Source organism: Brienomyrus brachyistius, chromosome 25 (assembly GCF_023856365.1).
Source record: "Brienomyrus brachyistius isolate T26 chromosome 25, BBRACH_0.4, whole genome shotgun sequence".
In the NCBI taxonomy this organism is placed as follows: Eukaryota; Metazoa; Chordata; class Actinopteri; order Osteoglossiformes; family Mormyridae; genus Brienomyrus; species Brienomyrus brachyistius.
Genome location: NC_064557.1, coordinates 12,566,183 through 12,590,701, shown reverse-complemented (window position 1 = coordinate 12,590,701; position 24,519 = coordinate 12,566,183). Strand labels below are relative to the sequence as shown.

The 24,519-nt window shown below is 43.8% G+C and overlaps 1 protein-coding gene and 1 long non-coding RNA gene across 2 annotated transcripts; both read right to left on the bottom strand.

Annotated features, from left to right (window-relative positions):
• Positions 1–276: 276 nt before the first annotated feature.
• LOC125720286 (mucin-17-like) lies at positions 277–6,200 on the bottom strand. Its single transcript, XM_048995493.1, has 3 exons — positions 2,612–6,200; positions 1,469–1,535; positions 277–307 (listed from the first exon to the last, which is right to left on the bottom strand). Exons 1-3 carry the CDS (start codon positions 6,048–6,050, stop codon positions 277–279), a joined length of 3,537 nt encoding a protein of 1,178 aa, XP_048851450.1. The 5' UTR covers positions 6,051–6,200.
• Positions 6,201–20,207: 14,007 nt separating this feature from the next.
• On the bottom strand, positions 20,208–20,921 carry LOC125720476 (uncharacterized). Its single transcript, XR_007385475.1, has 3 exons — positions 20,674–20,921; positions 20,352–20,391; positions 20,208–20,271 (listed from the first exon to the last, which is right to left on the bottom strand). It is a non-coding gene; the product is annotated as an uncharacterized LOC125720476 (long non-coding RNA).
• Positions 20,922–24,519: the final 3,598 nt, after the last annotated feature.

Below are 24,519 nucleotides of genomic sequence, written 5' to 3'. Positions count from 1 at the left end.
GTTTGATGTTGAGTTCCTACTGGTGAAACTGGTGCTTCAGTTGAGATTATAGATGCTGGAGCACTTGCTTCAGATGACAGACCTTTAGTTGAGAATGGAGATGATGCCAGAAGAACTGCAGATGTTCCGCCTGAAGATGGAACTACTGTGGAAACAACTGTGGCTGCAGATGTTGGATTACTCAATTCTGTTATTGGCACTGAAATTCCTGGTGAGTTTAATGCTACAGTTGCTATTGCTGATGACGAGGGACTTTCTTCTGGTGAGTATGGCATATTAGGTGCTGTTGACGGACTTAGGGGCAGTTCTGAAGTTGGGAACGGGGGTTCAGGAGAGAATGTCACTGAAGTGGCAGTTGCTGAATTAGCTTCTGTGACCATCGAGGTTGGTTTGTTGGGTAGTGTGGTTTGAAATTCAGTTCCTACTGCTGAAACTGGTGCTTCAGTTGAGATTATAGATGCAGGAGCACTTGCTTCGGATGACAGACTTTTAGTTGAGAATGGAGATGATGCCAGAAGGACTGCAGATGTTCCTGCTGAAGGTGGAACTACTGTGGAAACAACTGTGACTGCAGATGTTGGATTACTGAATTCTGTTATTGGCCCTGAAGTTTCTGGTGAGTTTAATGCTACAGTTGCTATTGCTGATGAAGACGGACTTTCTTCTGGTGAGTATGGCATAGTGGATGGTGTTGACGGACTTAGTGGCAGTTCCGAAGTTGGAAACAGAGGTTCAGGAGAGAATGTCACTGAGGTGGCAGTTGCTGAAGTAGCTCCTGTAGCCATCGAGGTTGGATTGCTGGGTAGTGTGGTTTGAATTTCAGTTCCTACTGCTGAAACTGGTGCTTCAGTTGAGATTATAGATGCAGCAGCACTTGCTTCGAATGTCAGACTTTTAGCTGAGAATGGAGATGATGCCAGAAGTACTGAAGATGTTCCTGCTGAAGGTGGAACTACTGTGGAAACAATTGTGACTGCAGATGTTGGATTACTCAATTCTGTTATTGGCCCTGAAGTTTCTGGTGAGTTTAATGCTACAGTTGCTATTGCTGATGACGAGGGACTTTCTTCTGGTGAGTATGGCGTAGTGGATGGTGTTGACGGACTTAGTGGCAGTTCCGAAGTTGGAAACAGGGGTTCCGGAGAGAATGTCACTGAAGTGGCAGTTGCTGAATTAGCTTCTGTGACCATCGAGGTTGGTTTGCTGGGTAGTGTGGTTTGAAATTCAGTTCCTACTGCTGAAACTGGTGCTTCAGTTGAGATTATAGATGCAGGAGCACTTGCTTCGGATGACAGACTTTTAGTTGAGAATGGAGATGATGCCAGAAGAACTGCAGATGTTCCTGCTGAAGGTGGAACTACTGTGGAAACAACTGTGACTGCAGATGTTGGATTACTCAATTCTGTTATTGGCCCTGAAGTTTCTGGTGAGTTTAATGCTACAGTTGCTATTGCTGATGAAGACGGACTTTCTTCTGGTGAGTATGGCATAGTGGATGGTGTTGACGGACTTAGGGGCAGTTCCGAAGTTGGAAACTGGGGTTCAGGAGAGAATGTCACTGAGGTGGCAGTTGCTGAAGTAGCTCCTGTAGCCATCGAGGTTGGATTGCTGGGTAGTGTAGTTTGAACTTCAGTTCCTACTGGTGAAACTGGTGCTTCAGTTGAGATTATAGATGCAGCAGCACTTGCTTCGAATGTCAGACTTTTAGCTGAGAATGCAGATGATGTCAGAAGTACTGAAGATGTTCCTGCTGAAGGTGGAACTACTGTGGAAACAACTGTGACTGCAGATGTTGGATTACTCAATTCTGTTATTGGCCCTGAAGTTCCTGGTGAGTTTAATGCTACAGTTGCTATTGCTGATGACGAGGGACTTTCTTCTGGTGAGTATGGCATATTAGGTGCTGTTGACGGACTTAGGGGCAGTTCTGAAGTTGGGAACGGGGGTTCAGGAGAGAGTGTCACTGAAGAGGCAGTTCTTGAAGTTACTTCTGTGTCTATCCAGGTTGGATTGCTGGGTAGTGTGGTTTGATATTGAGTTCCTACTGCTGAAACTGGTGCTTCAGTTGAGATTATAGATGCAGGAGCACTTGCTTCGGATGACAGACTTTTAGTTGAGAATTGAGATGATGCCAGGAGAACTGCAGATGTTCCTGCTGAAGGTGGAATTACTTTGGAAACAACTGTGGCTGCAGATGTTGGATTACTTAATTCTGTTATTGGCCCTGAAGTTTCTGGTGAGTTTAATGCTACAGTTGCTATTGCTGATGACGAGGGACTTTCTTCTGGTGAGTATGGCATATTGGATGGTGTTGACGGACTTAGTGGCAGTTCCGAAGTTGGAAACAGGGGTTCAGGAGAGAATGTCACTGAAGTGGCAGTTGCTGAATTAGCTTCTGTGACCATCGAGGTTGGTTTGTTGGGTAGTGTGGTTTGAAATTCAGTTCCTACTGCTGAAACTGGTGCTTCAGTTGAGATTATAGATGCAGGAGCACTTGCTTTGGATGACAGACTTTTAGTTGAGAATGGAGATGATGCCAGAAGGACTGCAGATGTTCCTGCTGAAGGTGCAACTACTGTGGAAACAACTGTGACAGCAGATGTTGGATTACTCAATTCTGTTATTGGCCCTGAAGTTTCTGGTGAGTTTAATGCTACAGTTGCTATTGCTGATGAAGACGGACTTTCTTCTGGTGAGTATGGCATAGTGGATGGTGTTGACGGACTTAGTGGCAGTTCCGAAGTTGGAAACAGGGGTTCAGGAGAGAATGTCACTGAGGTGGAAGTTGCTGAATTAGCTTCTGTGACCATCGAGATTGGATTGCTGGGTAGTGTGGTTTGATGTTGAGTTCCTACTGGTGAAACTGGTGCTTCAGTTGAGATTATAGATGCAGGAGCGCTTGCTTCAGATGACAGACTTTTTGTTGAGAATGGAGATGATGCCAGAAGTACTGAAGATGTTCCTGCTGAAGGTGGAACTACTGTGGAAACAACTGTGACTGCAGATGTTGGATTACTCAATTCTGTTATTGACCCTGAAGTTTCTGGTGAGTTTAATGCTACAGTTGCTATTGCTGATGACGAGGGACTTTCTTCTGGTGAGTATGGCATATTAGGTGCTGTTGACGGACTTAGGGGCAGTTCTGAAGTTGGGAACGGGGGTTCAGGAGAGAATGTCACTGAAGAGGCAGTTCTTGAAGTTACTTCTGTGTCTATCCAGGTTGGATTGCTGGGTAGTGTGGTTTGATATTGAGTTCCTACTGCTGAAACTGGTGCTTCAGTTGAGATTATAGATGCAGGAGCACTTGCTTCGGATGACAGACTTTTAGTTGAGAATGGAGATGATGCCAGGAGAACTGCAGATGTTCCTGCTGAAGGTGGAATTACTTTGGAAACAACTGTGGCTGCAGATGTTGGATTACTTAATTCTGTTATTGGCCCTGAAGTTTCTGGTGAGATTAATGCTACAGTTGGTATTGCTGATGAAGACGGACTTTCTTCTGGTGAGTATGGCATAGTGGATGGTGTTGACGGATTTAGTGGCAGTTCCGAAGTTGGAAACAGAGGTTCAGGAGAGAATGTCACTGAGGTGGCAGTTGCTGAAGTAGCTCCTGTACCCATCGAGGTTGGATTGCTGGGTAGTGTGGTTTGAACTTCAGTTCCTACTGCTGAAACTGGTGCTTCAGTTGAGATTATAGATGCAGCAGCACTTGCTTCGAATGTCAGACTTTTAGCTGAGAATGGAGATGATGCCAAAAGTACTGAAGATGTTCCTGCTGAAGGTGGAACTACTGTGGAAACAATTGTGACTGCAGATGTTGGATTACTCAATTCTGTTATTGGCCCTGAAGTTTCTGGTGAGTTTAATGCTACAGTTGCTATTGCTGATGAAGACGGACTTTCTTCTGGTGAGTATGGCATATTGGATGGTGTTGACGGACTTAGGGGCAGTTCTGAAGTTGGGAACGGGGGTTCAGGAGAGAATGTCACTGAAGAGGCAGTTCTTGAAGTTACTTCTGTGTCTATCCTGGTTGGATTGCTGGGTAGTGTGGTTTGATGTTGAGTTCCTACTGGTGAAACTGGTCCTTCAGTTGAGATTATAGATGCAGGAGCACTTGCTTCGGATGAAAGACTTTTAGTTGAGAATGGAGATGATGCCAGAAGAACTGTAGATGTTCCTGCTGAAGTTGGAACTACTGTGGAAACAACTGTCAATGCAGATGTTGGATTACTCAATTCTATTATTGGCCCTGAAGTTTCTGGTGAGTTTAATGCTACAGTTGCTATTGCTGATGAAGACGGACTTTCTTCTGGTGAGTATGGCATAGTGGATGGTGTTGACGGACTTAGTGGCAGTTCCGAAGTTGGAAACAGGGGTTCAGGAGAGAATGTCACTGAGGTGGAAGTTGCTGAATTGGCTTCTGTGACCATCGAGATTGGATTGCTGGGTACTGTGGTTTGATGTTGAGTTCCTACTGGTGAAACTGGTGCTTCAGTTGAGATTATAGATGCTGGAGCACTTGCTTCAGATGACAGACCTTTAGTTGAGAATGGAGATGATGCCAGAAGAACTGCAGATGTTCCGCCTGAAGATGGAACTACTGTGGAAACAACTGTGGCTGCAGATGTTGGATTACTCAATTCTGTTATTGGCACTGAAATTCCTGGTGAGTTTAATGCTACAGTTGCTATTGCTGATGACGAGGGACTTTCTTCTGGTGAGTATGGCATATTAGGTGCTGTTGACGGACTTAGGGGCAGTTCTGAAGTTGGGAACGGGGGTTCAGGAGAGAATGTCACTGAAGTGGCAGTTGCTGAATTAGCTTCTGTGACCATCGAGGTTGGTTTGTTGGGTAGTGTGGTTTGAAATTCAGTTCCTACTGCTGAAACTGGTGCTTCAGTTGAGATTATAGATGCAGGAGCACTTGCTTCGGATGACAGACTTTTAGTTGAGAATGGAGATGATGCCAGAAGGACTGCAGATGTTCCTGCTGAAGGTGGAACTACTGTGGAAACAACTGTGACTGCAGATGTTGGATTACTGAATTCTGTTATTGGCCCTGAAGTTTCTGGTGAGTTTAATGCTACAGTTGCTATTGCTGATGAAGACGGACTTTCTTCTGGTGAGTATGGCATAGTGGATGGTGTTGACGGACTTAGTGGCAGTTCCGAAGTTGGAAACAGAGGTTCAGGAGAGAATGTCACTGAGGTGGCAGTTGCTGAAGTAGCTCCTGTAGCCATCGAGGTTGGATTGCTGGGTAGTGTGGTTTGAATTTCAGTTCCTACTGCTGAAACTGGTGCTTCAGTTGAGATTATAGATGCAGCAGCACTTGCTTCGAATGTCAGACTTTTAGCTGAGAATGGAGATGATGCCAGAAGTACTGAAGATGTTCCTGCCGAAGGTGGAACTACTGTGGAAACAATTGTGACTGCAGATGTTGGATTACTCAATTCTGTTATTGGCCCTGAAGTTTCTGGTGAGTTTAATGCTACAGTTGCTATTGCTGATGACGAGGGACTTTCTTCTGGTGAGTATGGCGTAGTGGATGGTGTTGACGGACTTAGTGGCAGTTCCGAAGTTGGAAACAGGGGTTCCGGAGAGAATGTCACTGAAGTGGCAGTTGCTGAATTAGCTTCTGTGACCATCGAGGTTGGTTTGCTGGGTAGTGTGGTTTGAAATTCAGTTCCTACTGCTGAAACTGGTGCTTCAGTTGAGATTATAGATGCAGGAGCACTTGCTTCGGATGACAGACTTTTAGTTGAGAATGGAGATGATGCCAGAAGAACTGCAGATGTTCCTGCTGAAGGTGGAACTACTGTGGAAACAACTGTGACTGCAGATGTTGGATTACTCAATTCTGTTATTGGCCCTGAAGTTTCTGGTGAGTTTAATGCTACAGTTGCTATTGCTGATGAAGACGGACTTTCTTCTGGTGAGTATGGCATAGTGGATGGTGTTGACGGACTTAGGGGCAGTTCCGAAGTTGGAAACTGGGGTTCAGGAGAGAATGTCACTGAGGTGGCAGTTGCTGAAGTAGCTCCTGTAGCCATCGAGGTTGGATTGCTGGGTAGTGTAGTTTGAACTTCAGTTCCTACTGGTGAAACTGGTGCTTCAGTTGAGATTATAGATGCAGCAGCACTTGCTTCGAATGTCAGACTTTTAGCTGAGAATGCAGATGATGTCAGAAGTACTGAAGATGTTCCTGCTGAAGGTGGAACTACTGTGGAAACAACTGTGACTGCAGATGTTGGATTACTGAATTCTGTTATTGGCCCTGAAGTTTCTGGTGAGTTTAATGCTACAGTTGCTATTGCTGATGAAGACGGACTTTCTTCTGGTGAGTATGGCATAGTGGATGGTGTTGACGGACTTAGTGGCAGTTCCGAAGTTGGAAACAGAGGTTCAGGAGAGAATGTCACTGAGGTGGCAGTTGCTGAAGTAGCTCCTGTAGCCATCGAGGTTGGATTGCTGGGTAGTGTGGTTTGAATTTCAGTTCCTACTGCTGAAACTGGTGCTTCAGTTGAGATTATAGATGCAGCAGCACTTGCTTCGAATGTCAGACTTTTAGCTGAGAATGGAGATGATGCCAGAAGTACTGAAGATGTTCCTGCCGAAGGTGGAACTACTGTGGAAACAATTGTGACTGCAGATGTTGGATTACTCAATTCTGTTATTGGCCCTGAAGTTTCTGGTGAGTTTAATGCTACAGTTGCTATTGCTGATGACGAGGGACTTTCTTCTGGTGAGTATGGCGTAGTGGATGGTGTTGACGGACTTAGTGGCAGTTCCGAAGTTGGAAACAGGGGTTCCGGAGAGAATGTCACTGAAGTGGCAGTTGCTGAATTAGCTTCTGTGACCATCGAGGTTGGTTTGCTGGGTAGTGTGGTTTGAAATTCAGTTCCTACTGCTGAAACTGGTGCTTCAGTTGAGATTATAGATGCAGGAGCACTTGCTTCGGATGACAGACTTTTAGTTGAGAATGGAGATGATGCCAGAAGAACTGCAGATGTTCCTGCTGAAGGTGGAACTACTGTGGAAACAACTGTGACTGCAGATGTTGGATTACTCAATTCTGTTATTGGCCCTGAAGTTTCTGGTGAGTTTAATGCTACAGTTGCTATTGCTGATGAAGACGGACTTTCTTCTGGTGAGTATGGCATAGTGGATGGTGTTGACGGACTTAGGGGCAGTTCCGAAGTTGGAAACTGGGGTTCAGGAGAGAATGTCACTGAGGTGGCAGTTGCTGAAGTAGCTCCTGTAGCCATCGAGGTTGGATTGCTGGGTAGTGTAGTTTGAACTTCAGTTCCTACTGGTGAAACTGGTGCTTCAGTTGAGATTATAGATGCAGCAGCACTTGCTTCGAATGTCAGACTTTTAGCTGAGAATGCAGATGATGTCAGAAGTACTGAAGATGTTCCTGCTGAAGGTGGAACTACTGTGGAAACAACTGTGACTGCAGATGTTGGATTACTCAATTCTGTTATTGGCCCTGAAGTTCCTGGTGAGTTTAATGCTACAGTTGCTATTGCTGATGAAGACGGACTTTCTTCTGGTGAGTATGGCATATTGGATGGTGTTGACGGACTTAGTGGTAGTTCCGAAGGTGAAAACAGGGGTTCCGGAGAGAATGTCACTGAAGAGGCAGTTCTTGAAGTTACTTCTGTGTCTATCAAGGTTGGATTGCTGGGTAGTGTGGTTTGATATTGAGTTCCTACTGCTGAAACTGGTGCTTCAGTTGAGATTATAGATGCAGCAGCACTTGCTTCGAATGTCAGACTTTTAGCTGAGAATGGAGATGATACCAGAAGTACTGAAGATGTTCCTGCTGAAGGTGGAACTACTGTGGAAACAATTGTGACTGCAGATGTTGGATTACTCAATTCTGTTATTGGCCCTGAAGTTCCTGGTGAGTTTAATGCTACAGTTGCTATTGCTGATGAAGACGGACTTTCTTCTGGTGAGTATGGCATATTGGATGGTGTTGACGGACTTAGTGGCAGTTCCGAAGGTGAAAACAGGGGTTCCGGAGAGAATGTCACTGAAGAGGCAGTTCTTGAAGTTACTTCTGTGTCTATCAAGGTTGGATTGCTGGGTAGTGTGGTTTGATATTGAGTTCCTACTGCTGAAACTGGTGCTTCAGTTGAGATTATAGATGCAGCAGCACTTGCTTCGAATGTCAGACTTTTAGCTGAGAATGGAGATGATGCCAGAAGTACTGAAGATGTTCCTGCTGAAGGTGGTACTACTGTGGAAACAACTGTGGCTGCAGATGTTGGATTACTCAATTCTGTTATTGGCCCTGAAGTTTCTGGTGAGTTTAATGCTACAGTTGCTATTGCTGATGACGAGGGACTTTCTTCTGGTGAGTATGGCATATTGGATGGTGTTGACGGACTTAGTGGCAGTTCCGAAGTTGGAAACAGGGGTTCAGGAGAGAATGTCACTGAAGTGGCAGTTGCTGAATTAGCTTCTGTGACCATCGAGGTTGGTTTGCTGGGTAGTGTGGTTTGAAATTCAGTTCCTACTGCTGAAACTGGTGCTTCAGTTGAGATTATAGATGCAGGAGCACTTGCTTCGGATGACAGACTTTTAGTTGAGAATGGAGATGATGCCAGAAGAACTGCAGATGTTCCTGTTGAAGGTGGAACTACTGTGGAAACAACTGTGACTACAGATGTTGGATTACTCAATTCTGTTATTGGCCCCGATGTTTCTGGTGAGTTTAATGCTACAGTTGCTATTGCTGATGAAGACGGACTTTCTTCTGGTGAGTATGGCATAGTGGATGGTGTTGACGGACTTAGTGGCAGTTCCGAAGTTGGAAACAGGGGTTCAGGAGAGAATGTCACTGAGGTGGCAGTTGCTGAAGTAGCTCCTGTAGCCATCGAGGTTGGATTGCTGGGTAGTGTAGTTCGAACTTCAGTTCCTACTGCTGAAACTGGTGCTTCAGTTGAGATTATAGATGCAGCAGCACTTGCTTCGAATGTCAGACTTTTAGCTGAGAATGGAGATGATACCAGAAGTACTGAAGATGTTCCTGCTGAAGGTGGAACTACTGTGGAAACAATTGTGACTGCAGATGTTGGATTACTCAATTCTGTTATTGGCCCTGAAGTTTCTGGTGAGTTTAATGCTACAGTTGCTATTGCTGATGAAGACGGACTTTCTTCTGGTGAGTATGGCATATTGGATGGTGTTGACGGACTTAGTGGCAGTTCCGAAGGTGAAAACAGGGGTTCCGGAGAGAATGTCACTGAAGTGGCAGTTGCTGAATTAGCTTCTGTGACCATCGAGATTGGATTTCTGGGTAGTGTGGTTTGATGTTGAGTTCCTTCTGGTGAAACTGGTGCTTCAGTTGAGATTATAGATGCAGGAGCGCTTGCTTCAGATGACAGACTTTTTGTTGAGAATGGAGATGATGCCAGAAGAACTGCAGATGTTCCTGCTGAAGGTGGAACTGCTGTGGAAACAACTGTGACTGCAGATGTTGGATTACTCAATTCTGTTATTGGCCCTGAAGTTTCTGGTGAGTTTAATGCTACAGTTTCTATTGCTGATGAAGACGGACTTTCTTCTGGTGAGTATGGCATAGTGGATGGTGTTGACGGACTGAGTGGCAGTTCCGAAGTTGGAAACAGGGGTTCAGGAGAGAATGTCACTGAGGTGGCAGTTGCTGAAGTAGCTCCTGTAGCCATCGAGGTTGGATTGCTGGGTAGTGTAGTTCGAACTTCAGTTCCTACTGCAGAAACTGGTGCTTCAGTTGAGATTATAGATGCAGCAGCACTTGCTTCGAATGTCAGACTTTTAGCTGAGAATGGAGATGATGCCAGAAGTACTGAAGATGTTCCTGCTGAAGGTGGTACTACTGTGGAAACAACTGTGGCTGCAGATGTTGGATTACTCAATTCTGTTATTGGCCCTGAAGTTTCTGGTGAGTTTAATGCTACAGTTGCTATTGCTGATGACGAGGGACTTTCTTCTGGTGAGTATGGCATATTGGATGGTGTTGACGGACTTAGTGGCAGTTCCGAAGTTGGAAACAGGGGTTCAGGAGAGAATGTCACTGAAGTGGCAGTTGCTGAATTAGCTTCTGTGACCATCGAGGTTGGTTTGCTGGGTAGTGTGGTTTGAAATTCAGTTCCTACTGCTGAAACTGGTGCTTCAGTTGAGATTATAGATGCAGGAGCACTTGCTTCGGATGACAGACTTTTAGTTGAGAATGGAGATGATGCCAGAAGAACTGCAGATGTTCCTGTTGAAGGTGGAACTACTGTGGAAACAACTGTGACTACAGATGTTGGATTACTCAATTCTGTTATTGGCCCCGATGTTTCTGGTGAGTTTAATGCTACAGTTGCTATTGCTGATGAAGACGGACTTTCTTCTGGTGAGTATGGCATAGTGGATGGTGTTGACGGACTTAGTGGCAGTTCCGAAGTTGGAAACAGGGGTTCAGGAGAGAATGTCACTGAGGTGGCAGTTGCTGAAGTAGCTCCTGTAGCCATCGAGGTTGGATTGCTGGGTAGTGTAGTTCGAACTTCAGTTCCTACTGCTGAAACTGGTGCTTCAGTTGAGATTATAGATGCAGCAGCACTTGCTTCGAATGTCAGACTTTTAGCTGAGAATGGAGATGATACCAGAAGTACTGAAGATGTTCCTGCTGAAGGTGGAACTACTGTGGAAACAATTGTGACTGCAGATGTTGGATTACTCAATTCTGTTATTGGCCCTGAAGTTTCTGGTGAGTTTAATGCTACAGTTGCTATTGCTGATGAAGACGGACTTTCTTCTGGTGAGTATGGCATATTGGATGGTGTTGACGGACTTAGTGGCAGTTCCGAAGGTGAAAACAGGGGTTCCGGAGAGAATGTCACTGAAGTGGCAGTTGCTGAATTAGCTTCTGTGACCATCGAGATTGGATTTCTGGGTAGTGTGGTTTGATGTTGAGTTCCTTCTGGTGAAACTGGTGCTTCAGTTGAGATTATAGATGCAGGAGCGCTTGCTTCAGATGACAGACTTTTTGTTGAGAATGGAGATGATGCCAGAAGAACTGCAGATGTTCCTGCTGAAGGTGGAACTACTGTGGAAACAACTGTGACTACAGATGTTGGATTACTCAATTCTGTTATTGGCCCCGATGTTTCTGGTGAGTTTAATGCTACAGTTGCTATTGCTGATGAAGACGGACTTTCTTCTGGTGAGTATGGCATAGTGGATGGTGTTGACGGACTTAGTGGCAGTTCCGAAGTTGGAAACAGGGGTTCAGGAGAGAATGTCACTGAGGTGGCAGTTGCTGAAGTAGCTCCTGTAGCCATCGAGGTTGGATTGCTGGGTAGTGTAGTTCGAACTTCAGTTCCTACTGCTGAAACTGGTGCTTCAGTTGAGATTATAGATGCAGCAGCACTTGCTTCGAATGTCAGACTTTTAGCTGAGAATGGAGATGATACCAGAAGTACTGAAGATGTTCCTGCTGAAGGTGGAACTACTGTGGAAACAATTGTGACTGCAGATGTTGGATTACTCAATTCTGTTATTGGCCCTGAAGTTTCAGGTGAGTTTAATGCTACAGTTGCTATTGCTGATGAAGACGGACTTTCTTCTGGTGAGTATGGCATATTGGATGGTGTTGACGGACTTAGGGGCAGTTCTGAAGTTGGGAACGGGGGTTCAGGAGAGAATGTCACTGAAGAGGCAGTTCTTAAAGTTACTTCTGTGTCTATCCAGGTTGGATTGCTGGGTAGTGTGGTTTGAACTTCAGTTCCTACTGCTGAAACTGGTGCTTCAGTTGAGATTATAGATGCAGCAGCACTTGCTTCGAATGTCAGACTTTTAGCTGAGAATGGAGATGATGCCAGAAGTACTGAAGATGTTCCTGCTGAAGGTGGAACTACTGTGGAAACAACTGTGACTGCAGATGTTGGATTACTCAATTCTGTTATTGGCCCTGAGTTTTCTGGTGAGTTTAATGCTACAGTTGCTTTTGCTGATGAAGACGGACTTTCTTCTGGTGAGTATGGCATATTGGATGGTGTTGACGGACTTAGTGGCAGTTCCGAAGGTGAAAACAGGGGTTCCGGAGAGAGTGTCACTGAAGTGGCAGTTGCTGAATTAGCTTCTGTGACCATCGAGATTGGATTGCTGGGTAGTGTGGTTTGATATTGAGTTCCTATTGGTGATACTGGTGCTTCAGTTGAGATTATAGATGCAGGAGCGCTTGCTTCAGATGACAGACTTTTTGTTGAGAATGGAGATGATGCCAGAAGTACTGAAGATGTTCCTGCTGAAGGTGGAACTACTGTGGAAACAACTGTGACTGCAGATGTTGGATTACTCAATTCTGTTATTGGCCCTGAAGTTTCTGGTGAGTTTAATGCTACAGTTGCTATTGCTGATGACGAGGGACTTTCTTCTGGTGAATATGGCATATTGGATGGTGTTGACGGACTTAGTGGCAGTTCCGAAGTTGGAAACAGGGGTTCAGGAGAGAATGTCACTGAAGTGGCAGTTGCTGAATTAGCTTCTGTGACCATCGAGGTTGGTTTGCTGGGTAGTGTGGTTTGAAATTCAGTTCCTACTGCTGACACTGGTGCTTCAGTTGAGATTATAGATGCAGGAGCACTTGCTTCGGATGACAGACTTTTAGTTGAGAATGGAGATGATGCCAGAAGAACTGCAGATGTTCCTGCTGGAGGTGGAACTACTGTGGAAACAACTGTGACTGCAGATGTTGGATTACTCAATTCTGTTATTGGCCCTGAAGTTCCGGGTGAGTTTAATGCTACAGTTGCTATTGCTGATGAAGACGGACTTTCTTCTGTTGAGTATGGCGTAGTGGATGGTGTTGACGGACTTAGTGGCAGTTCCGAAGTTGGAAACAGGGGTTCAGGAGAGAATATCACTGAAGTGGCAGTTGCTGAAGTAGCTCCTGTGGCCATTGAGGTTGGATTGCTGGGTAGTGTGGTTTGAAGTTCAGTTCCTACTGCTGAAACTGGTGCTTCAGTTGAGATTATAGATGCAGCAGCACTTGCTTCGAATGTCAGACTTTTAGCTGAGAATGGAGATGATGTCAGAAGTACTGAAGATGTTCCTGCTGTAGGTGGAGCTACTGTGGAAACAACTGTGACTGCAGATGTTGGATTACTCAATTCTGTTATTGGCCCTGAAGTTTCTGGTGAGTTTAATGCTACAGTTGCTATTGCTGATGAAGACGGACTTTCTTCTGGTGAGTATGGCGTATTGGATGGTGTTGACGGACTTAGTGGCAGTTCCGAAGGTGGAAACAGGGGTTCCGGAGAGAATGTCACTGAAGTGGCAGTTGCTGAATTAGCTCCTGTGACCATCGAGGTTTGATTGCTGGGTAGTGTGGTTTGAAGTTCAATTCCTACTACTGAAACAGGTGCTTCAGTTGAGATTATAGATGCAGCAGCACTTGCTTCGAATGTCAGACTTTTAGCTGAGAATGGAGATGATGTCAGAAGTACTGAAGATGTTCCTGCTGAAGGTGGAACTACTGTGGAAACAACTGTGACTGCAGATGTTGGATTACTCAATTCTGTTATTGGCCCTGAAGTTCCTGGTGAGTTTAATGCTACAGTTGCTATTGCTGATGAAGACGGACTTTCTTCTGGTGAGTATGGCGTAGTGGATGGTGTTGACGGACTTAGTGGCAGTTCCGAAGTTGGAAACAGGGGTTCCGGAGAGAATGTCACTGAAGTGGCAGTTGCTGAATTAGCTCCTGTGACCATCGAGGTTGGATTGCTGGGTAGTGTGGTTTGAAGTTCAGTTCCTACTGCTGAAACTGGTGCTTCAGTTGAGATTATAGATGCAGCAGCACTTGCTTCGAATGTCAGAGTTTTAGCTGAGAATGGAGATGATGTCAGAAGTACTGAAGATGTTCCTGCTGAAGGTGGAACTACTGTGGAAACAACTGTGACTGCAGATGTTGGATTACTCAATTCTGTTATTGGCCCTGAAGTTCCTGGTGAGTTTAATGCTACAGTTGCTATTGCTGATGAAGACGGACTTTCTTCTGGTGAGTATGGCGTAGTGGATGGTGTTGACGGACTTAGTGGCAGTTCCGAAGTTGGAAACAGGGGTTCCGGAGAGAATGTCACTGAAGTGGCAGTTGCTGAATTAGCTCCTGTGACCATCGAGGTTGGATTGCTGGGTAGTGTGGTTTGAAGTTCAGTTCCTACTGCTGAAACTGGTGCTTCAGTTGAGATTATAGATGCAGCAGCACTAGCTTCGAATGTCAGACTTTTAGCTGAGAATGGAGATGATGCCAGAAGTACTGAAGATGTTCCTGCTGAAGGTGGAACTACTGTGGAAACAACTGTTGCTGCAGATGTTGGATTACTCAATTCTGTTATTGGCCCTGAAGTTTCTGGTGAGTTTAATGCTACAGTTGCTATTGCTGATGAAGACGGACTTTCTTCTGGTGAGTATGGCGTTTTGGATGGTGTTGACGGACTTAGTGGCAGTTCCGAAGGTGGAAACAGGGGTTCCGGAGAGAATGTCACTGAAGTGGCAGTTGCTGAATTAGCTCCTGTGACCATCGAGGTTGGATTGCTGGGTAGTGTGGTTTGAAGTTCAGTTCCTACTGCTGAAACTGGTGCTTCAGTTGAGATTATAGATGCAGCAGCACTTGCTTCGAATGTCAGACTTTTAGCTGAGAATGCAGATGATGTCAGAAGTACTGAAGATGTTCCTGCTGAAGGTGGAACTACTGTGGAAACAACTGTGACTGCAGATGTTGGATTACTCAATTCTGTTATTGGCCCTGAAGTTCCTGGTGAGTTTAATGCTACAGTTGCTATTGCTGATGAAGACGGACTTTCTTCTGGTGAGTATGGCGTAGTGGATGGTGTTGACGGACTTAGTGGCAGTTCCGAAGTTGGAAACAGGGGTTCCGGAGAGAATGTCACTGAAGTGGCAGTTGCTGAATTAGCTCCTGTGACCATCGAGGTTGGATTGCTGGGTAGTGTGGTTTGAAGTTCAGTTCCTACTGCTGAAACTGGTGCTTCAGTTGAGATTATAGATGCAGCAGCACTAGCTTTGAATGTCAGACTTTTAGCTGAGAATGGAGATGATGCCAGAAGTACTGAAGATGTTCCTGCTGAAGGTGGAACTACTGTGGAAACAACTGTGGCTGCAGATGTTGGACTACTCAATTCTGTTATTGGCCCTGAAGTTTCTGGTGAGTTTAATGCTACAGTTGCTATTGCTGATGAAGACGGACTTTCTTCTGGTGAGTATGGCGTTTTGGATGGTGTTGACGGACTTAGTGGCAGTTCCGAAGGTGGAAACAGGGGTTCCGGAGAGAATGTCACTGAAGTGGCAGTTGCTGAATTAGCTCCTGTGACCATCGAGGTTGGATTGCTGGGTAGTGTGGTTTGAAGTTCAGTTCCTACTGCTGAAACTGGTGCTTCAGTTGAGATTATAGATGCAGCAGCACTTGCTTCGAATGTCAGACTTTTAGCTGAGAATGCAGATGATGTCAGAAGTACTGAAGATGTTCCTGCTGAAGGTGGAACTACTGTGGAAACAACTGTGACTGCAGATGTTGGATTACTCAATTCTGTTATTGGCCCTGAAGTTTCTGGTGAGTTTAATGCTACAGTTGCTATTGCTGATGAAGACGGACTTTCTTCTGGTGAGTATGGCGTTTTGGATGGTGTTGACGGACTTAGTGGCAGTTCCGAAGGTGGAAACAGGGGTTCCGGAGAGAATGTCACTGAAGTGGCAGTTGCTGAATTAGCTCCTGTGACCATCGAGGTTGGATTGCTGGGTAGTGTGGTTTGAGGTTCAGTTCCTACTGCTGAAACTGGTGCTTCAGTTGAGATTATAGATGCAGCAGCACTTGCTTCGAATGTCAGAGTTTTAGCTGAGAATGGAGATGATGTCAGAAGTACTGAAGATGTTCCTGCTGAAGGTGGAACTACTGTGGAAACAACTGTGATTGCAGATGTTGGATTACTCAATTCTGTTATTGGCCCTGAAGTTCCTGGTGAGTTTAATGCTACAGTTGCTATTGCTGATGAAGACGGACTTTCTTCTGGTGAGTATGGCGTAGTGGATGGTGTTGACGGACTTAGTGGCAGTTCCGAAGTTGGAAACAGGGTTTCCGGAGAGAATGTCACTGAAGTGGCAGTTGCTGAATTAGCTCCTGTGACCATCGAGGTTGGATTGCTGGGTAGTGTGGTTTGAAGTTCAGTTCCTACTGCTGAAACTGGTGCTTCAGTTGAGATTATAGATGCAGCAGCACTTGCTTCGAATGTCAGACTTTTAGCTGAGAATGGAGATGATGTCAGAAGTACTGAAGATGTTCCTGCTGAAGGTGGAACTACTGTGGAAACAACTGTGACTGCAGATGTTGGATTACTCAATTCTGTTATTGGCCCTGAAGTTCCTGGTGAGTTTAATGCTACAGTTGCTATTGCTGATGAAGACGGACTTTCTTCTGGTGAGTATGGCGTAGTGGATGGTGTTGACGGACTTAGTGGCAGTTCCGAAGTTGGAAACAGGGGTTCCGGAGAGAATGTCACTGAAGTGGCAGTTGCTGAATTAGCTCCTGTGACCATCGAGGTTGGATTGCTGGGTAGTGTGGTTTGAAGTTCAGTTCCTACTGCTGAAACTGGTGCTTCAGTTGACATTATAGATGCAGCAGCACTTGCTTCGAATGTCAGACTTTTAGCTGAGAATGGAGATGATGTCAGAAGTACTGAAGATGTTCCTGCTGAAGGTGGAACTACTGTGGAAACAACTGTGACTGCAGATGTTGGATTACTCAATTCTGTTATTGGCCCTGAAGTTCCTGGTGAGTTTAATGCTACAGTTGCTATTGCTGATGAAGACGGACTTTCTTCTGGTGAGTATGGCGTAGTGGATGGTGTTGACGGACTTAGTGGCAGTTCCGAAGTTGGAAACAGGGGTTCCGGAGAGAATGTCACTGAAGTGGCAGTTGCTGAATTAGCTCCTGTGACCATCGAGGTTGGATTGCTGGGTAGTGTGGTTTGAAGTTCAGTTCCTACTGCTGAAACTGGTGCTTCAGTTGAGATTATAGATGCAGCAGCACTTGCTTCGAATGTCAGACTTTTAGCTGAGAATGGAGATGATGTCAGAAGTACTGAAGATGTTCCTGCTGAAGGTGGAACTACTGTGGAAACAACTGTGACTGCAGATGTTGGATTACTCAATTCTGTTATTGGCCCTGAAGTTCCTGGTGAGTTTAATGCTACAGTTGCTATTGCTGATGAAGACGGACTTTCTTCTGGTGAGAATGGCGTAGTGGATGGTGTTGACGGACTTATTGGCAGTTCCGAAGTTGGAAACAGGGGTTCCGGAGAGAATGTCACTGAAGTGGCAGTTGCTGAATTAGCTCCTGTGACCATCAAGGTTGGATTGCTGGGTAGTGTGGTTTGAAGTTCAGTTCCTACTGCTGAAACTGGTGCTTCAGTTGAGATTATAGATGCAGCAGCACTTGCTTCGAATGTCAGACTTTTAGCTGAGAATGCAGATGATGTCAGAAGTACTGAAGATGTTCCTGCTGAAGGTGGAACTACTGTGGAAACAACTGTGACTGCAGATGTTGGATTACTCAATTCTGTTATTGGCCCTGAAGTTCCTGGTGAGTTTAATGCTACAGTTGCTATTGCTGATGAAGACGGACTTTCTTCTGGTGAGTATGGCGTAGTGGATGGTGTTGACGGACTTAGTGGCAGTTCCGAAGTTGGAAACAGGGGTTCCGGAGAGAATGTCACTGAAGTGGCAGTTGCTGAATTAGCTCCTGTGACCATCGAGGTTGGATTGCTGGGTAGTGTGGTTTGAAGTTCAGTTCCTACTGCTGAAACTGGTGCTTCAGTTGAGATTATAGATGCAGCAGCACTTGCTTCGAATGTCAGACTTTTAGCTGAGAATGGAGATGATGTCAGAAGTACTGAAGATGTTCCTGCTGAAGGTGGAACTACTGTGGAAACAACTGTGACTGCAGATGTTGGATTACTCAATTCTGTTATTGGCCCTGAAGTTCCTGGTGAGTTTAATGCTACAGTTGCTATTGCTGATGAAGACGGACTTTCTTCTGGTGAGTATGGCGTAGTGGATGGTGTTGACGGACTTAGTGGCAGTTCCGAAGTTGGAAACAGGGGTTCCGGAGAGAATGTCACTGAAGTGGCAGTTGCTGAATTAGCTCCTGTGACCATCGAGGTTGGATTGCTGGGTAGTGTGGTTTGAAGTTCAGTTCCTACTGCTGAAACTGGTGCTTCAGTTGAGATTATAGATGCAGCAGCACTAGCTTCGAATGTCAGACTTTTAGCTGAGAATGGAGATGATGCCAGAAGTACTGAAGATGTTCCTGCTGAAGGTGGAACTACTGTGGAAACAACTGTTGCTGCAGATGTTGGATTACTCAATTCTGTTATTGGCCCTGAAGTTTCTGGTGAGTTTAATGCTACAGTTGCTATTGCTGATGAAGACGGACTTTCTTCTGGTGAGTATGGCGTTTTGGATGGTGTTGACGGACTTAGTGGCAGTTCCGAAGGTGGAAACAGGGGTTCCGGAGAGAATGTCACTGAAGTGGCAGTTGCTGAATTAGCTCCTGTGACCATCGAGGTTGGATTGCTGGGTAGTGTGGTTTGAAGTTCAGTTCCTACTGCTGAAACTGGTGCTTCAGTTGAGATTATAGATGCAGCAGCACTTGCTTCGAATGTCAGACTTTTAGCTGAGAATGCAGATGATGTCAGAAGTACTGAAGATGTTCCTGCTGAAGGTGGAACTACTGTGGAAACAACTGTGACTGCAGATGTTGGATTACTCAATTCTGTTATTGGCCCTGAAGTTCCTGGTGAGTTTAATGCTACAGTTGCTATTGCTGATGAAGACGGACTTTCTTCTGGTGAGTATGGCGTAGTGGATGGTGTTGACGGACTTAGTGGCAGTTCCGAAGTTGGAAACAGGGGTTCCGGAGAGAATGTCACTGAAGTGGCAGTTGCTGAATTAGCTCCTGTGACCATCGAGGTTGGATTGCTGGGTAGTGTGGTTTGAAGTTCAGTTCCTACTGCTGAAACTGGTGCTTCAGTTGAGATTATAGATGCAGCAGAACTTGCTTTGAATGTTAGACTTGTAGTTGAGAATGGAGATGATGCTAGAAGTACTGAAGATGTTCCTGCTGAAGGTGGAACTACTGTGGAAACATCTGTGACTGCAGATGTTGGATTACTCAATTCTGTTATTGGCCCTGAAGTTTCTGGTGAGTTTAATGGTACAGTTGCTATTGCTGATGAAGACGGACTTTCTTCTGGTGAGAATGGCGTAGTGGATGGTGTTGACGGACTTAGTGGCAGTTCCGAAGTTTGAAACAGGGGTTCCGAAGAGAATGTCACTGAAGTGGCAGTTGCTGAATTAGCTCCTGTGACCATCAAGGTTGGATTGCTGGGTAGTGTGGTTTGAAGTTCAGTTCCTACTGTTGAAACTGGTGCTTCAGTTGAGATTATAGATGCAGCAGCACTTGCCTCGGATGTCAGACTTGTAGTTGAGAATGGAGATGATGCCAGAAGTCCTGCAGATGTTCTTGCTGAAGGTGGAGCTACTGTGGAAACAACTGTGGCTGTAGATGTTGGGTTACTCAATTCTGTTATTGGCATTGAAGTTTCTGGTGAGTTTAATGCTACAGTTGCTATTGCTGATGAAGACGGACTTTCTCCTGGTGAGTATTGCGTATTGGATGGTGTTGACGGACTTAGTGGCAGTTCCGAAGTTGGAAACAGGGGTTCAGGAGAGAATGTCACTGAAGTGGCAGTTCCTGACATAGCTCCTGTGGCCATCGAGGTTGGATTGCTGGGTAGTGTGGTTTGAAGTTCAGTTCCTACTGCTGAAACTGGTGCTTCAGTTGAGATTATAGATGCAGTAGCACTTGCTTCGGATGTCAGACTTGTATTTGAGAATGAAGATGATGCCAGGAGTACTGAAGATGTTCCTGCTGAAGGTGGAGCTACTGTGGAAACATCTGTGGCTGTAGATGTTGGATTACTCAATTCTGTTATTGGCACTGAAGTTTCTGGTGAGTTTAATGCTACAGTTGCTATTGCTGATGAAGACGGACTTTCTTCTGGTGAGTATGGCGTATTGGATGGTGTTGACGGACTTAGTGGCAGTTCCGAAGTTGGAAACAGGGGTTCAGGAGAGAATGTCAGGAGAGATGTTGACGCTTCACTGGTGATTGTCGTCTGTACGGTTTCATCATGATTTGTCAAATTTCCGGAAGCAAAGCTTGTCCTGGAATAGTGGAAGGTTTACACTATTATCATGTGTTTGATTCTGCTCATGTGTATGAAATTAATTATTCAAATACTTACACTTGTCCTAAGTCTACTGTATTCTGCTTGCAGAAGAATGCTGTTTGTGGGTTGAATAAAAATGATATATATAAGTTAATTGCAACTTAAAATCAACGTCAATTGTTTACTAATTAGCTAATGTAAAAATCTATTTTTTTTCCACCAAGAATGAAACAAAATTATTCATGGAAAATCCATGTAGGATGTTAGATAGTTAATCATTTATTTAGCTACTAATCAGGAATATTTTAGTGTACAGCTATTTCTTTAACTATTAAACTACACATATTCACATTAATTTGTTAAAAATATGCATATTTTCTTATCAAGGTGAACTTACCTATCATAAATAAAAGCCACATTCTAGTTGTCCTCATTGCTGCAGAGATGAAAGGACAGTATCTTTCGTTTTATACATATATACATGAATGTGAAGTCAATATACTGTCCTTTGTCAGTGGATTTTGTCTTCTTGTTTTAGAATATACAATTAAAATTCACCACTCCGTTTCTTTGTGTAGACTGCAAAAATAAATCCCTTGTTTTTCGCTCTTCACTGTATCTTCAGCAAGTACATTAGGTTCTCACTTATAACCAGCTGTCTGACTCCTGTGGGGCTTTGGAAGGTTTTTAAAGGTGACTCACTTTCAAAGAGAACACACCTCTACATGCAGGCTGTCACATTCTTCAATGACACTTATAAGCAGCTTAAGCACTATGTTGAGATATATCTAGCAAAGTTTCATCTGACAAAAAGAGAAATATTATTGTTTCTGCAATTAAATCGTAATAATGAAACATTTTTAATATTCAAGAAAGAAAAGTATCATTTACATTACTAAGTTATGCAATTTTCTGTCTATTTCTGTCGATTTGTGTCACATCTTTACTATATTATTACATTGGTGATTTTAGTCCCAAGAATCTGGCATCTGGAAAACATTTTTCTTCGTGACATTCATGTCTTCTGGCTTATGACAGTATATAAAAGTCACAGACTGGGGTGTTGCTAGAGATTTTGGACCCCATGAAAGCATATCATATTGGGACCCCAACCCAGAACAATCCAAGAACTGAGGCTATCTTGGAAATATCATTCCTCAAAACACTGTTTGCAATGGTAGTCAAATGGGGTGTAAGTATAGAATAGTCAATGAAGAAACTCGTTATAGCTAATTATCTGAAATGTAATTCTAAATGATGCAGGACTTTGCATGTGTTACATGTTAAGCTCAGGCAATACATGGTTCATCAATCAAGTCATCGATCCATTCAGAGTCATGGTAGGGGTGGGGGTGGGTGTAGAGGTAGGGGCTAGAGCCTATCCCAGGCAATAGTTCTATTTTAGTTTCTAAGGATTATTTTTGTCTAATGTTATGTATTTCCAGAAAAACCAGTTCCATATCACAAATTACGTACTTTATTTATTTTGGCAATCCACTTTAAAACATACCATGCTGTATTTACTTTTCACACCCAGAGGTACAATATCTCATTCGGTAGATAAGTCAGATTCCATAACACGTCAGCGTGACTGCTGCATTTTCATGCAACGAGGGAGGTGCACCTTTCTCCATCACATGTTCTGCTGGTGTGTGTTGTGTCTTTTTTATTTATATATATATATATATATATATATATATATATATATATATATATATATATATATATATATATATATATATATATAAAATGTCCACACACAGGAATGCACAGACCACTGGAGACTTCAGAAAAGCAGCCTGGTTTTCAAGAGGATTTTCAGATTCAGAGTATCACATATTCTTCATTCATATCATTATTAAGCAAAATGCTATAGCTGAATAAAGTTAAAAACTACTTTGAAGACCATGTGTCTATACATGTCTGAGTCACACGTCGGCAACTTTTGTGGCATTGTGGTATTATCAATTCTGCATCGCTTCACGATGCTTGTACATAATGCTAGCTACGCACATTTACATGTGGTTCACCAAACAAGCCCCTGCTCGAGTGTGTTCACTTGCAAGTGAATGTCAGCATGCCAGTCGTCTTCATAATGTCATATCAAATTCAGAACATATCCTAGTTTCAATTACTGATATACTAATCAAATTACTGATATACTAATCAAATACTAATTTAATGACTGTGGGTTCAGCTCCCACCCCCACCTCGGTGCATCAGCAGAGCTGATGTAATAGATTGATACAGCATGACCATTTATCCGATATATTAAAGTACAAAAATAATTCATTTAATGCTACATTTAATGCAAAGGTTTTAAAACTTTGTTCATGAGGAAATTTTATACTACAAATGGCCTTTGCTAACAGACTACTTGTGTAAATATCTTATGAATTAAGGCATCTTCAAACTTACAACTGCTCTTTACTTTTCTGTTGTTTGGTACCATTTGTTTAAAAATAACAATCCTACTGTTTTTAACACTATACTGATACAGCTGTTTTGACTGCTATTATTTTTTCATAATATTAAAATATTCTCAATTTTCAGATGATAGACGGGATCCCAACAGAAGTTCTACTGCATTTATTTTAACTCTTATGCATTTCTAAACATTTTTCTCCAAATCCGTTTACAAACACTAAGGCTTCTTTACAATTACAATATTTCATTGTATTATACACATGGGAACTAGATTATTATTAAGAAACTACATTTGGGTTGAAAATAGTGAAAAGTGGTGTCTTCTTCATAGCAGGAACACAGCATATATTCACTATGTTACATGTAATTTTTCATTATCTTAATGTCTATGTTTGTGATTTTCTAGCAAAATTTATATAGTGTGTATGAGTACTTCAGTGCGACGATATAAAGATATTTTTACTAGAATCTTTATATCAAGCAGGACGTTGCTTTTTCATAGGCACACGAGAGACCACAATGAATGAAAGTACACAACGAATCCATTCGTCCTTCTTCCAGCCAAGTATGCAGAAGATGACTGCAAAGAACTGGGAGGGGACGCCCTGGACGCTCGTCCATCGCAGGAAGACAAATGCACTCGCTTACAATGTAAGCAATGAGAGACACCAATACACCTCATGGTATGTCTTTGTTACTGAGCCAAAGAGCCGCCATAATACCCTGCAAGCAATTTTGTGACCTTTTACTTGTGTTTACTTTTCAAGGTTGGGTATTGAATGCTTGTAGTTCTTCTTTTGGTGACGACTGGTCTACATCAAAACACTCTTGGTACTTGAACAATGAAATGGTATTTTAAATACTTCTCATGTTTCTGCTATTGCCTGTATGTACAACATAATTCCAAAGAAGACAAAAATAAACACAGCTATGCATGCTAAATAGCAATAACAACAAGTAAATAACATTTAACAATAACATTTAGTAGGATATGCTAGTGAGTGTAGCTCTGATGGGAAAAGAGTACTGTGAATTTATGACCACTATCCCATGATGCTTGTGCACAAAGGCTCAGTGGGTGGCAACATTCATTGTGCTGCATCCACAATGTCACAAGTCACTGGGACGCACAGTGAGCGCAGTGGTCTAAAAATCAGTAACTTTGGACCTGAGAGATCTGGTCATGAGAAAGTGTTGAGTTGGCGCACAGACCTGTTTGTGTGTGTCAGACCATTTCCTTGTACAGAGGCAACTTAATGCAATGATATGGAATGGACCTCATTGGGTGTGAGTTCAAGATGACACCGGAATGGAGGGCTATATCACTGAACAGCCTTCAGTATCATCACTGAGAAGCTGACTACCCAAACAATGCAAGGGCCGCACATCCTCTCAGTGTTTCTCATTTGGGCCTCATCCAGCCCAACGCTGAAGTGAAATGAAGATACTATGCTTATTATACAGATTGTCCTTGATCCTGAAGTCTGTCACAAGAAGCAGGGGGCCCAAGAGATGAGAAACCCTGGATGTGGTATCAGTCCAACACAGGACATGCACTCACACACACTCACACAAATTAACCTAAATGCACGTTTTTGCACTGCAGGAGGCAAGCAGACTGAGGGGTGGGGGACAATCAAACAGTGGAAGAAAATGCAAGCGTCACATGCCCCGAGGTGGGGGTGGGTGCTGAACCCACAGAACTGCCCTGCCCTTTTTAATAACTGTAAATTAAATAACTGTAAATAAAGTGTCAGCATCCTAAATGTGTGCAGTCACTCAATACAATACTTATGGAACGAAATTACAGCCTTGA

Bases quoted from the DNA above. Each gene is read 5' to 3' on its own strand.
- LOC125720286 (XM_048995493.1), bottom strand. From the start codon at position 6,050: ATGGCTACAGGAGCTACTTCAGCAACTGCCACCTCAGTGACATTCTCT. The intron at 1,536-2,611 runs GTAATCCAACAT...CCTGAACCCCAG, and splicing joins AGGGCCAATAACAGAATTGA to TTTCCAACTTCGGAACTGCC. The intron at 308-1,468 runs GTCCGTCTTCAT...TCCCAACTTCAG, and splicing joins GCCATACTCACCAGAAGAAA to AACTGCCCCTAAGTCCGTCA.